Source organism: Alosa pseudoharengus, unplaced genomic scaffold (genome assembly GCF_046254945.1).
Source record: "Alosa pseudoharengus isolate Yale_2024_CS ecotype anadromous, Long Island Sound unplaced genomic scaffold, YU_APseudo_1.1 YU_APseudo_1.1_scf_7, whole genome shotgun sequence".
Classification (NCBI taxonomy): Eukaryota; Metazoa; Chordata; class Actinopteri; order Clupeiformes; family Clupeidae; genus Alosa; species Alosa pseudoharengus.
In genome coordinates this window covers 37,653,999-37,669,012 of record NW_027468859.1, presented here as the reverse complement: position 1 = coordinate 37,669,012, position 15,014 = coordinate 37,653,999, and the positions used below count along the sequence as shown (strand labels likewise).

General features: G+C 44.1%; 1 protein-coding gene across 1 annotated transcript; it reads left to right on the top strand.

Annotated features, from left to right (window-relative positions):
• Positions 1-159: 159 nt before the first annotated feature.
• Positions 160-13,910, top strand: LOC143109564 (cell division cycle-associated protein 4). The gene is made up of 2 exons (XM_076272331.1): positions 160-704; positions 8,883-13,910. The coding sequence occupies exons 1-2, from the start codon at positions 565-567 to the stop codon at positions 9,601-9,603; spliced, it is 861 nt and encodes a 286-aa protein (XP_076128446.1). The 5' UTR covers positions 160-564; the 3' UTR covers positions 9,604-13,910.
• Positions 13,911-15,014: the final 1,104 nt, after the last annotated feature.

The window sequence follows — 15,014 nt, the reverse complement described above, 5'->3', positions numbered from 1 at the left end:
CGAATGAAAGATAGCGATAGGAAGAAGGAGAGAACTGGCTCCGCCAATCAGATGTAGTTACTACGCGAGCTTGAAATTTCATTGGACCAATCCAGGCTCTCCCACCTGACGACCGTCAATCAGCTGAGCCTCTTTTCCCGTAGCTTCTGTGTTGGAGAAGCAGAGTGTAGCTCGTTGAGGCTGCCTGGTAGGAGCAGTCGTCCTGCGTGCTAGTGGGTCAGGAATGTGTAGACTTTGGACAGGCGAACACTTAGATGAACCGTCAAAACTAATTCACTTAGTTATTCGCTTATTATCAGTCAGAGAATGTAGCACATAGTCGATAAATCCCGGTCTGCAACCAACTTAAAAAATCAGTGTAACATTAAACTAAATGCAAACATTAGTTTAGCCAGTAACGTTAAACAGTTTAGCCAGCTCAGCGCCGTTAGCTAAGTAGCTAACTTGGCTAATTCATTGCGCATCAATTGGATAGCGATGCTAGCCAGTGATAGATAATTGTCTTAAGTTCTCTTTTAGTTCCAACAAACTAGCAAGTGCGCTAGTTTAGTGAAACATTATGGTATGGGTCAAAGGGATATTGCGTCTTACGAGACTTCGATGAAGAGGAAAAACCGAAATCGAGCAGCCTCTATGTGCCGACTAGATGTGGACTCCGCTGCGAAGGAAGTTGAGCAACCGAGAGATGCCCTTTCCTCGTCAAGGTAACGCAACTTCCTAGCCATGTTGTCCCAGTTCTCTGGCTCCACGGGCCATGTCTGTTATCTGTGTTAATATGGCTAATGTAGCCTCCCCTCTGTTTTTAAGTTCAACGTTAATGTTAGTCAGCTAATGTTAACTTTTGTCACGGCGACAACTAACGTTAACGTTATTAACGTCAACGGCATGTTGCTTGCTTAACGTAACGTTCTGGTCATTGAAGTGAGTTCTAATAGAAGTCTACACGTTACCTATAGTCAGTTACCAAATCAGCTGTTGAGCTTTTTGTTAGATACCGATAGCCAGTGCTCAACCTTTAGTACCGATGAGCTATGAAATGAAAGTAAGTATTGAACTCAGAGCCCACATAGCGTTAGTGAAGCAGCGATGACGCTAGCGTTAAGTTAACATTACTTTCTGAAGAGCTGATTATGATTGATATTAATTGTGGTTTGGTAGTCAGGTAAACGTTCAGTGTCTCACCCCCAGTTAGTTAACATGCTACAGACCAGTCTCTGTGATAACATTCGATGAAAATATCTCCTTGGTAACTTTCAAGTTGTACTTTCAACCTAGCTAATATGGTTAGCTACTAGGCTAGCTTGCTAGATAGCTAGGCGATCAGCGATTTGCGTAACGTTCAGTGGCTAGTTGAAGTGGCGCTCCGTGCCGCTGTGGTGTTCCGTAATGGATCAATATCTCGCTAACTAACCATGCACTACCCCTCACCTAGCCTACCTCAAACTTGCTATAAAAAGTACAATGGCAACCACCCTAAACATCGACTGTTTGGAAGTTCATGGTTAATGCTGGTAAAATATACCGAATCGTGATTTCTGGAGTAAGTGAACTTTATGAATCCATGGCTAGTGTGCGCAGAATATCCTACGATTTAAATTGCCCTCCATAGCGCTTTGTCATTATGGTTAACAAGTACAGTAGCAGCTAACTAGTCATGGTGATGTTATTCAGTTAATTTGACAAGCAGGCTTCCGCTGGATATCCGTCCAAGTTTATCATCAGGCAGTAGATCTAGCATTGGCCATCTCCCCTAAGCGTAGTAACGTTACAGTTAACGTGAGGCGAAGTGGGAATAATGTCAGTTAACATTGCATTAACTCTAACGTTGAAAGTAATCCGGTTTGTGTCAGCGGACATAAATGTCTTAATTTAGCGACGCTTTGGGCACTTACATTGAAATTGGCTACAGTTTCGTTTTATAGTACCGTTCCGTAGTTTCGTTTTTATCTCCTGAAGTGAGTAAACATAAGGCTTCGTCGATTGTGTGCACGGTCACGTTTACCCACTAATTCCCTATTTACATCATACTCGGAAATGTTGATTTCTATTTCAATTTCATTTTCTATTAGACGGCCATTGATTTCAACAGTTCCTGATGAGGACGCAATGGTGGACATACCACCTTTTTTTTTTTCAGCATGTGCAAAATAGTGGACTTGGAGTTGGCCTGGTAATGCGTTGACTTGTCATTTCATATCAGCAATTATAAGGGTCTTTCAGTCTTGTGCGGTCTTCCACATGAACTTAAGATACACAAATTATCGTTTCTGTCTCTGTGTGTGTTTAATGCTATTGTTTTAAGTGCGTAAAGCTAAAATGGTAAAACAGAAAATTGCTGGCTGTAGCCTACGTTATGTTTGATATGCAGATTCTCAGAAGAAAATAGTGGACCTGCTGGGCTTTTCAGTATGCAAGAATTTGACACATTAGACTTGACTAAAGGTATTGAATAACTATGAATGGGGCTGCTTGCATTCTGAGATATGTAGTATTTAAAAGATTAGCAGTTTATAGTACTACATAGGACAGAAAGGGTGCAATAAGACTCCCCCTTTAAAAGAAATGAGGGTAGTTGGGTATAGCGTTGTAAGACTGTTACTGAATCTACAACTTAGTTGATCACTGAAGTACCCATGGTAACGCATCCCATCACGACCCATGATACGAGCCCTGAGTTTGGGTCCACTCATGTCTCCCTCGCTGTGACTAACCCCACGGATGTGACTCATATTGGTGAGGGTGGTTCCGTTGTATGAGTGACAAAGCGGCCCTTATATGGATATCCTCTTTCCCTGCCCCCTCCGACCCAGTTCATTACCAGCACCACTTTGAGTGCTTATCAATGACAAGCCCCGCCCCTCACTGCTTGCCACCTACTCTTGGTTAATCCTCACTGCCTCTTCCTGCTTGTTTTGCTCTATCTACTATTGCACTTTGTCTCCACCCACTACTCTCTTTCTCTCTCTTTCTTTATTTCTCTCTGTACTGGAGTGAGTGACTACCTCCAGGGCAGGGATAAGAGAACATAGACAGAGGGAGGAAAAGAGATGAGTGCACTACGGCCCGCTCCTCCTTCAGCATTAGTATTCTTCCTGGACGGGGACAAATACACTCAATGATGCCATACCAAGTTGTAGACCTAAGCACATGAAATGCTTTTGAGAAGCATAGACTTGAGCCATCTGTGTGTGAATGAGGTTTTCTTGCAATATGCATTTATTTAATTGTGAGTGATTACTGCCCCCCTTCCCATTGAAATCTTTAGAAAAGATTGAGAATTATATACCAGTGTTTCTGAAAGCATTGAAAGACAAGAGCCAAAAGAAAACTGTTAAGATCAACCAAATTTCGGTCCAAATCCAGTTCTAGAACTGAGGCTAGAAAGTGTCATGAAGCCAGATGTGGACACAGTGCACCAAACATTGGGCTACGTATTATATCTGGAGATCCCTATGTCAATGATTTTGCCAAGATGGTCAACTGGGTGAATGTTTTGGTTGTCTGTATAGATTTGGTCAGAAAGAATGTCACTTTCCTTATATTTATTCACCCACTTGAATCAGTTCAATCATGTTTGACATAGCTTTAAAAAATGAGCATGCATGCAAAATGATTGACTTTGCCTGGTGGAGTATCTGTGGTTCTTTTCTATGAAAGTGTTAAAGCAAGGCATGAATTTCACTCAAGAAAAGCTGCTAGCCTATATATCTCTGAACAGGGGCATCTATGTCCGACTGGACATGGCTCACTACAGCAGTACGCATTTTTTACTGCAAATTCATATCAACTTTGATTTCCCCCCTGGTACTTGTGCTGCTGGTTTGTGCTCCTGGCGGTCCCAGAAACAGCATGTCACCTAAGTCCTGAACCTCTCATCCACTGCCGTTGCCATGGTAAATGGTCGGGAGGAGAAAAGTATAATGAGGGTGGCTTGGTTTTGAAGCACGACTTGATGCCTCCCTAACTGCCAAAGCAAGGAGCGAAAGATCACGATTTCAGGCGCCCCTGCCGCCTTACTGCCGCACACAAACACACTCACACTCACACACACACACGCTTGTGTAACCTGCACGACAGGGTAATGGCCTATACTTGTGCAGGGACAGTCTATAGTCTAATATCTAGGTTCAGTGGAGATTGGTGTAGGTTTTTACTAGACCAGATTCTAGTACTCACCCCAAAGACAACACACGCACTTGTGGATAAAGTTTATAATAAAAATATATAGTTTATTTCACAGGTCAAAGTCATTCAATTCGGTTTAAGTTATTTCAATATTAAAATAGATGTATTATGTTATATCTGTTTACTATTCTATTATGCTATTTTATATGTTCTATTCTAATATTCTATTTATTGTATTTATATATCCATGTACTACTTTATATTTTTGTTCTATTTAATATCTAAGTCTAATTGTATTTTCCTTAAAATTAAAATACTATTAATATATTTTCCTAACCTTATACTATATTACCTAATATCTTCTCTTATATTTATTATCCAATATTATTATATACTATAAATTAAACAAAATAAAACCCAACCCAAAACAAAATGTGAGTGCACTCAAGAAAATAATAAAGAAAAGAAAATAAATGAAAAGGGGAAATGGTTCAGTCCAACTTGTGCAAAGTGCAATGTCCAGATCCTACCACAATCACAAGGGTAAGGGGGTGTGTAGCCTAACAGGCAGTCCAAAAGGAAGGGGCAAGTTGATGTAGATGGTGACGACGGTGAATCCAAATCCAGGACGATGAGGGAAATCCAGAAGGTATCCAAGAGTTCCAGGGCAAGGCAACGGGGTTTGTTCGGGGTGCAACAAAAACCAGTCTGCACAAAATTGTACAGATTTCTTATTAATTTCAATCTCTATCATAACAATAACACATAAATACTAAATATAACTAATTTCTGAGTTTGATTAACAGCAGCATATTGCTGTAGGAGCAGTCTAATAAATGTCATTGCAGCAAGGCTGGATGACAGCCAGACAGCGTTATTAAATCTGTCCATGTCTAGCTTGGTTGCTATGGCTTCCATGGACGCCATGTAGCCTGAGTCGGCGGCTAACGGCAACCGGAGCTTACAGCTCTTTTAACAAGCACATTATTATATTAAATTGTCTAAATTTCATACATTAAATAAACTCTATAGTTGATCTATAGATCGGGTGTCCTGACTGGTTTTAAATGTCTAGCCATCAAATTGGAATTACCGATACAATTTTAGCTGGGCTAGCTTAGGTTTCAAGTGTTCAAGGCTTGCTCACCAGGATTCCAGTACCATACAAAATACAAGGGAAAAGTCTTCTTTCTTCTTTTCTTTTCAAAGGGTGATCGTCTGTTTTCGGGTAAAATTAAGATGTACTAAATAATTGGCTCTGATTACATAAAACATGCAAATCTGTTTGCGTTCAGCTGTGACTTGCGACTCACCAAAGCTTCTTGCGGGGGAAAGAGGATCTTTATATTGTTTTTCAATGTTCGTTTTTAAGTATCCAAGTGTCAAAGTGTCCGTAGTTCCAAGTATCTATTATGATTTCGAAGTCGTCCGTATTTTAAATCTTCTCAATCTTTCTCTCCGTCTCTCATCAGACATAGTGCTACTTCTTCTTCATTTACCGATTGACTGTTTTCTGTTTTTTAACATTTGTCTCGTGTTGTTGTTTTTTAACATTTGTCTCGTGCACGCATCTAGGGGCTACCTGGGAATTATTGCACATCATAATGGGAAGTGGCAATTCATTGGGTTACACTTGCATGGTCTTTTTCTAACAACCTCCACCACCTCCCCACCTCTTACCAACATCTACAGCTTTAAGGATCAGTTTGGGTTTCACACTAGGATCAAGATTATGCGTAAAGTGGATTAAATATATTCGTAAAAACAAAAGCATTATTTTTCTGCTTTTAAAATGGACTGCAAATAATTTGTTAATGTTTTATATTTACGCTGCTGCTTCTGTGGGCAAGAGGTACTATTGTTACCTTTCAGCCAGCTCTCATTCATAGATCGCTTTTGCAAGTACATGACTTATTGTGTCACTCTCTCAGCCTACTGGATGCCAATGTGGGCATCCATGCTGTCTTCCTATACACCGGAGTAGGCTTCTATAGAGTTGCCCTTTCCCCAGCGGTGGCACCTAGCGCTGGCAGAGCGCGCCATCCTGTAGCTGCCCGGTGGGCCGTTATATAACGACGGGCAGTCTCAGATGCTCAGGAGGGCTGTGCAGCTGTCGGGAGCGCATGAGCAAGCGTGTGGAGGACCACACTGCAGTGATGGGGAAGTGGCGTCAGCCGACAGCCCTCTCCTGCGGCAGCCCCGGGCTACCAAAGCCACGGTCTCTGGGCTCCTGTTTCAGGATGTGTGAGGTCCGAAGCGTACTTTCACTTGCCCCTCGTCTCAGAATGTCTCTCCCAGTCACGTGATGAGGTCTTCTGCCTCAGCGGCTCCAGAGCGCGGTGTAGAAAGCGCCTCTGTGGACGGCTCTAAGCTGCCGCAGTCAAGTTGGCTTTACTGCAGCTCCCGTCATCTTACACTTTACACGGTTCCATGACGCGGAAAGGAAACACATGGCCAGGCAGGTAGTGAGCTTCCTCACACTGTGCTGAACTACAACTGGGCTACTCACAATGCCCTTAATTCATTCATTCATTCATTCATTCATTAATAAATAAACAAATAAATAAATAAATAAATAAATACATGTTTGCACAGTTTGGGTGCATTTTGTCAGCAGCCATGTGATGACTGTCCCGCTGGCCCCACGGATGAGCAGCGCAGACCGCACATTGCTGTAGTGTGTTTGTGTTGGCTACTGCTGATCCTGCCTCTGCTTGGTGTTGGTCCTGCCGTAACGTGAGCTCTGGGGCTGCGGGCTCTGCAGCGGGAGAGAGGAGGGAGAGGAGAGCAGAGCGCAGAAGTCGTCTGTGGCGTGCGCTCGGACCTGCGGGGGATGTCTGCTCACATTGAGCAGCGTGATGGATTAAGTGTGGACACACAGGCGCCTGCAGAACAGAGGAGGAGGAGGAGGAGGAGAAGAAGGGAGGAGGAGGAGGATGAGGGGGAGGAGGAGGAGGAGGGGGGAGGAGAGAGGAGAGGGGAGAGGAGGAGGAGAAGAAGAAGGGAGGGGGAGGAGAAGGGAGCCGAGGGATGGAAGAAAGGCTGCATGGTTGGCAGAGGGGGAGAAGAGAGTGGGCCATGAGGAAAAGCGGGGAGATGTCAGCCATTTACAGAGCAGGAGGACAGAACAGCACGAGTCTGAGTAAGAGGCCGAGTGAGTGAGTGAGTGAGTGAGTGAGTAAGAGGGAAGGAGAGAGACGGGCAGATTAGTGTGACTAGACACAGCGGATGGTGGACCTGTTATGTTCAGCAGTGCTCTGTTGGTGGACCTGTTATGTTCTGCCTCTTGCCTCAGCACACAATCTCACAAAGCATTATGGCCGCTCCTTCACACAATTTGGCTATTCTTTGTATAGTTCAAGTTCAAGTAGTTTATTGTTATGTACTCATAAAAGGAAGTATAAGTAATGAAATTCCAGATCAACTTTAAAGAATAAATTAAAAGTGGTTATTGAAAAAGCATATTGTGTGTGTGTGTGTGTGTGAATGGGAGGGTATGGTGTGCATCTGTGTGTGTGGGGGATACACTTAATACTTTCAATCTGTGGGACAATGTCTAGTTAGAATAATGCATGTTTGACCTTGCTTTCAAGTTAGATCAACTTGGGAAGACATGCTAAATGTTCCTTGTAGTGGGAAGAGGCACACATAGAGGCACACATATCATCCTCATGTCCTTTCATCATTTTAGCACAAATTTTAGTACACCCCCCCCCCCTCGCCAGTGTCCAGTCCACAACATTTGATCCCTCATTCTTGTGTCTTTGTGTACTAGGGGAGTTTAGAGAGAGAATGTGTGTGTGTGTGTGTGTGTGTGTGTGTGTGTGTGTGTGTGTGTGTGTGTGTGTGTGTGTGTGTGTGTGTGTGTGTGTGTGTGTGTGTGTGTGTGTGTGTGTGTGTGTGTGTGTGTGTGTGTGTGTGTAGGGGGATTAAGCCCCTCCAGCCAGTTGCAGCGCTGTAGCCCTTCTTTCCAGGCACCATCTGTAACGCTGACACCCAGCAGAAAGATGGATGGGGATCACCATGGTGACCATCAGAGCGTTCCCCAAACCAGTGTCCCATTAGCTTACCCCCCGGAGCGTCTGTCTGTGTGTGTGTTGTGACGCACATGTCCATCCCCCCCTTGAGTGTGTGCTGCAGTGACGGACATGACCGTCCGCAACATAAGCACCACGCAGCCCTCACTTGGCAGCACTGTCCCTTCATAACGCCATGACCAACCTGACCTCCTCTGTGACATACAATCAGCCAGATTCAGGCATCCTCAAAGATCTTCCTTGCCATGTAGTGTGCTCTCGGACTGAAAGTCAGACCTTAATTCTTCAGTGTTTGTCAATCCATAGCATGTGGTCCATATACTGTGGTTATTTTCTGTGTATGTTTAGCTGTTCAGTATTTTACCGTATGACCTCCAGCAGTCTCAAGTTCATGTGTTATTTTCTTTCCGCGTATATCCTGGAAGTAAATGTGCAGAATCAGAACATTTGCGTGATGAGTCTCTCTGTAAAGACCATGATTGTAAATGTATGAAATACACAAGTAGTGTATTTTTATGACTTTTAGAATTTAGCTGGCATGCTGTGGATTTCAGACTCAGTCAGGTCCCTTCAGTGCATCTTTCCCCAGGCAGCTCAGCTGTACTCTGTGTGTTTGGATTGCAATCTTACCCTTTTTTGTCTCTTTCCATCCTCCCTCCCTCTTTCTGTTTTCTTTTTTTTGTCTCTCTCTCCCCCTTTCTTTGTCCTCGTTCTGTGCAGGTATCTGCTGGGCCGTGGTGTGAAGCGTAAGCTGAGCGAGTGCGATGTCGCCGGTGACGCTGCACCTCTGGGCCTGCCCTACCCTCAGCAGCGGCAGCTCGTGCTGGACCTGTGCCTGGACAAGCTGCAGAGCTGCCAGCGGCGGGCCGAGCCCAGCCTGCACCGCTCGGTGCTCCTGGCCAACACGCTCCGCCACCTCCAGCAGGAGATGAGGCAGGAGGGCTCGACCGCCGCCGCCTGCCCTCCCCCGCCGCCAGCCCCGTCGCTGCACGCCCTCACCCCGCGCCACGCCCCCGACCTGCCGCCCGTGCCCTCGGACCTCCAGCCCGCTCGTGGCCCCCCGGCGTCGCCCGCGTCCGGCTCCGATGCGTCCGGTGCGCAACTGGACGACGGCTCTGGCGTCCACCCAGCAGCCCCGCTACAGGACACGCTGTTCGGCGCGTTTGAGATCACGAGCTCCGCCAGCTGCTACCTGTCCGACCTGCCGCTGGACGACATCTTCGAGGACATCGACACGTCCATGTACGACGCCACGGACTTCTCCGCCCTGGCGCTCACCCCGGCGCAGAGAGGGAGCGCGGCCGGGGGCGGCAGCATCAGCGGCGACGACGGACTCAAGGGGTTCCCCTCCTCTGGCTGCGCCCCCTCCTCAGCCCTTCAGTTCTGCCTCACGGACCTCAACGACCTGGACCACATCATGGAGATTCTGGTGCAGTCCTGAGCAGCCCCCCACACCACCTCTGCTCTCGCTCTATACAGAGACCTCAATCATGAACCTCTTTCTGGTATGCTTTTTTTTTGTCGTTTTTTTTTTTTTTTAAAAAGAAGAGAAAAAGACAAGAAATGGTAAAAGTGAATCTATTTTTATACAGATAACTATCTCAAATATATTTATATTATGAAGGAGATTGACGTCAACCTGCCTGACCCACACTTGTTCGCTGTAGGATGTATGCATACATGCGTAACCCTTTCTGGCTCCAGCCTGGCCTGAGTTAAAGCCATCCCCTCGCCGCAGACACTGCATCTGTCTGCACGGACCTCAGTGACAAACGCTCAAGTACTACTGTTCATGAGACTTACCTGCATCACAGCCCTTCAGGAGAACCTGAAGAAATATCCCAGGAGCAAAGCCAGGGGTGCAATATGAAATGTTTTACCATTTTACAAAATGTAGACTTCTTTTTGACACCCCCCCCCACTCGCCCAATTCACCACTAAGTATTGGTGGAGCATTACATTTGCTATCAATAACTCTACCGTCTGATCATGACATGCACATCCGACAACACTCGCACTACCTCTCAACAACCAACAACCAAGAGCTCACTATCAATATTTTACTATATAAAGTCAATGTTTTAGCAGTCTTGTGTTCCCGACTACAACAACAACAAAAAACATCTGAGTATTGTCAGTCTTGCTGTGTAGTATCGGAGGAAGGCTACATTTCGCCCATTGTGACCCAAGTCCACAGCGCTGTTTGTTTCTGCCAACTTTCTCCTACGGCAGGCCTTGTTTTCCTTGTTGCTTTGGCCATGTGTTCAGCACCTCAGGTCTGAGGTGGACAGGGACACCCGTTTCTGCAGGAGGACTGTGTGGCGTTTGGGTCTGATAAAATGTCAGGCTTGTAGATAACTGCTGAAGAGATATTCTTTACACAGCCACACATTTCGTCTCTTCCTGGTTTTATACATAGAAATTGTTTTAAGATGAAATCTGCATTTATACATTTTTGACTTTAATGATTGTGGCGAGTACAGACACGCTCTGGCATCCTGCTGAATGAACTTTAGTGCCTATAAACGGAGGACAAGAAGACTGGCAATGGTGGAACTACATACTGTGCCCCCCCCCCCATACACACACACTCAATCGATCATTTTTACTAGGGAGCAGCTCTGTCTCTCTGCCCCAACATCCTGTTCACAGTTCTGGATTTTGCTTTGTAATGTCAGACTTTTTTTTTTTTGATATTTTAAATCTTAAGATTGATTTTCTAATATGAATACTGAGTAGTTTTCAAACACCTGAAAGGCACCATTTTATTATGGTCTAGAGCCAGACTTCTGAATCACCCACTTCTTCCGCTTTGCAAACCTCAAAGACTTTTTGCAACTCTATGAAATGTCAGTGAAGTCCATAACTCATGCACGTAGGGCAGGGCAGGACCGACACAAGTACACCAGCCACAGGGCTGCTGGTACGAAACACACACACACACACACACACACTAGCCCCTTTTTGTTGCTTCCCCCTACCCATGATCGAACCATTTGTTTCTTCAAGGAGTTGCATAATAACCAGTAGCAGCCAATCAGGGTCTTGGTCACCAGGAAGTTGCTTCACAAGGGGAGGTGCCCCGTGTGTGTGTGTGTGTGTGTGTGCGTGTGTGCGTGTGTGTGTGCGTGTGTGTGTGCGTGTGCGTGTGCCTGTGCGTGTGTGTGTGTGCGCGCGCGTGCGTGCGTAACGTGAGTGTGTATGTGTGTGCGGGTGGGGTGGGGTGTGTGCTGTGGCACTGGCTGACTGAGGGCTGAGGAGGGAGAGGGAGAGAGAGAGCCGCAGCCCAGAGCTTCAGTCACGCGGAGCTCTGTGCTTGAGGAAAAAGCTTCACTGAGAATTTCACAACAGCTGGTGTGTTATAGTGTGAACACGCCACAGAAGGGGCCCCTCTCTCTCAGTAGCCAATCAGGAAGCAGGGAAGAGGAGGAGCTTGAGCCCTTTTGTTTTTGTGTGGAGTTGGTTGACAAACGCCAGCAACTTTTCCCTCATCAGAAGAGCAATGTATTCCCCGTCTCACAAGAGTGAGCACCTTCACTAGGAAAGCCCTCCGAACTCCTCAATCATCCAAAGTGCAAAGAAACTGATGAAATATCCCTGAAAATTGTAATCTCATTGAACATGCTATTTTGTCTGTGACACGGAGGAAGGGGTTTCTCTGTTAAGGAAGGCACACGTCTACGGACTCCAATTTGGGGTGCTCAGAGAGCACCACCCCCACCCCTCTGGCCTGTGGGGGATGTTTACAACTATGTCGTGGAGACGGCCCTCTTTAAACATGGCCGTAGGATTCCTCCACCGACATTGTCCATGGACATTTATCTCCCTGTTTTTTCTTCCTGTGTCTCATGCTGAAAGCTCTGCATCAAGTAAACCGTTGGCTTGCAAGCTTTTTTTCTTTTCTTTTCTTTTTTTTCTTTTTCTAATGTTCTATTGTGTGTTTCTGTATATATTTGTATTTCTTTATTTTTTCCCCGTGTGGTTAAGTTAATGAGATAATATATTGAAATTTATTTAAATGTGTGAAAATGGTCCGGTTTAAAAAGAAGGGGGCGTTTTACCCCACTGGATGAGAAAGGAGTGTTTGTAAATATTCTGTTGCTTATTGTGAGATTTTTATCATGGAAATTATTTTTTTTGTAAATTGCTAATTCTGTCAGAATGTTAGTACAGAAATATCTATTGAAAGTTTGTTTGGTTTTCTTTTATGTTTTGTTTTTATATTAATATACATGTACAAACTAAAGAGATTTCTACCAACCAGGCAGTCAATTTGGCAGCTCTCCATGCTAATGTCACCCTTGAGTGTTATTTTTGTTTGTCTTTTTTTCTGTTCCTTCAATTACACAAACATGTATGTTGCCATTGTCTGGTATACTGAAGGATGCCTACCATCTTTTGTTGATATGTCAATATCTAGCAAAGTTTAATCTAGCAAGTCTTGGCCAGACTTGTTTTACCTTGGTAGACACTCCAGTCTAGGGGGTACCCAGTTATGTTTTAATTGCGCAATACTTGTAACTCTACCAATCAAGCCATTCACAGTTATATAAAATATGTCAGGGTAGGGTTCCATCTCTACCGCAAGACACTCTTGCAGTGATCCTGTTTATTATTATAATTTCTACATGGCACTATTTTCTAAATTTTAGATAACGTAACAAAGTGAGACTTTTTAAACATTGACAGTAGGCAGTCCCATGTTACATTTTGATAACATTTAGAGCCACCTAAGTAGATTAGAGGGCTGTGTTATTATTTCTTATTACAACACGCAGCAATGAATCTTGGAATATAACCTCTGTCCCTACCCCAAGTGCTCATGTGTGTTTCCTTGAAAACTAATAATGAAGAAATGTCTGCAAAGAAAGCTAGAAGCCACATTAAAGCCACAAGTGTTGAGGGATTCTTTTCCAAAGATGCAAGGAAAGATTGCCTCATCTGCCTTCTGTGAAAAAGCAGTGGCTGCTGGTCTGTCCCAGTCGTCTTCGGTCTCCTACGTCTGAATGAGGCCCGGGAGAAGCTTTAATGCACACTTACACTGAACATCTGCAATCCTCTCTGTGTTTTGATTGTGCCACTTTTTACTCATCCATGTCTCAGCTTCCCTTTTTACTCATCCATGTCTCAGCTTCCCTTTTTACTCATCCATGTCTCAGCTTTCCTTTTTACTCCTCCATGTCTCAGCTTCCCTTTTTACTCCTCCATGTCTCAGCTTCCCTTTTTACTCATCCATGTCTCAGCTTCCCTTTTTACTCATCCATGTCTCAGCTTCCCTTTTTACTCATCCATGTCTCAGCTTTCCCTTTTTACTCATCCATGTCTCAGCTTCCCTTTTTACTCATCCATGTCTCAGCTTCCCTTTTTATTCATCCATGTCTCAGCTTCCCTTTTAAGATGTGTGTGCTGGAGAACCTTGTGAAGGGTCCACTTAAGTCCCAAGTGCAATATGAACTCCTTGCACAATGACGACAAAACAAAGCCTGACCGTTGTGGTCCAAAGAGACTAAAAGTATGTATTTTTATCGTTTTTTTCTTTGAAAAGTATATTGATGTATAAAGAAAGCATTTAAATTTCCAGCAGAATGAATATGCCCCCCTCCTACCAATTATCACGTGATGTGGTAGTTGTTTTCCTGTCTATGCCCCTGTCTGTTCTTTAAGACCTCTTTATTTCCAGTCATACTCTATGCAACACTATTGTAGCAGGTCAGTACATGTAATGTAAATAAAATCAAAATTGAAAAAAAAAAAAGCATATTTGTCATTCATGTTGTATTTTTGATCGGTCTGCTAAAATGATAAAGGGGTGAGATGCTGTTAATGTAGAATTGCTGCAGGCCATATGAGCTTAGGTGTAAACATATCTGGATGGATGTAAGTACACTGTAGAAATAATGATTCTAGTCTGGTTTGAAAAATGTATAATACATAGTGCCAGTTAGACTTGAATATGTTTGAAAGGAATTCATGGATGTTTGAAAGTCTCAAAACTGAATAAATCATTTTAAATTATAATTTTAAATTATTAATACATTTTTCAGCATGGAAATAAAAACAAAAGCAGTATAACCTGGTTCTACACATTTTGACTAATGTAGGGTTACTTGGTAGAATATATGCTGCCGTCAACACCTTAAATCCAGCAACTCTTGTCTGCATGTGTCGCCCCCTTGAGGCCTAACTGCGGCTACTGAACCAGCTACTGCTACCACCACTCGTGGAGCTGTTATTGTTACCTCTCTAAAAACCAACAGTAATAATAACAAGGTTGACAACAATGACTGCATTAATTATATGACTGCAGCAAAAAGTGTGACACTAAGCATTATTTTGGATCAGGTGCTTTTATTAAAGGAGGTCTGAGGGACAAACGGTGCTGGATCCAGGCAAGTCTGAGTTCAACACAAAAGGACAACTGGAAAAAGTTGGCGATGAGTATGATTAAAGGATACCCCCTTGTGGTAGATTTTGAAAGTGCTTTTTGAGGCCTAGCCTCCTTCAGAAGTCAAATAAATCACAAGAAAGGGTTATTGATGGGAAAGGTCCAAAATATGTAATTCAGGTATCAGTATACAGACAAATTATGTTGTGGCTATAGTAAAATCTTAATGTAATGATGTGCTGGTTTTATGTAGCCTAAAAATCATCCAGACATTAACATTTTGTTTTCCCATTTTTAATGCTGCAGCAATGCTTTTCTACATATCTGATGAATGTTGGTTTTATTTTCCAACCCTGGCCTGGCCTCTCTTCAAGTCAGTGGGATGAGTGTGATCGACCCTGAGAGAGCTAGAGAGGTCACTCACTTCCTGCACCAGCATTAATAATGCAGAAGCATGAAGCAGGAAC

Bases quoted from the DNA above. Each gene is read 5' to 3' on its own strand.
- LOC143109564 (XM_076272331.1), top strand. From the start codon at position 565: ATGGGTCAAAGGGATATTGCGTCTTACGAGACTTCGATGAAGAGGAAA. The intron at 705-8,882 runs GTAACGCAACTT...CGTTCTGTGCAG, and splicing joins GATGCCCTTTCCTCGTCAAG to GTATCTGCTGGGCCGTGGTG.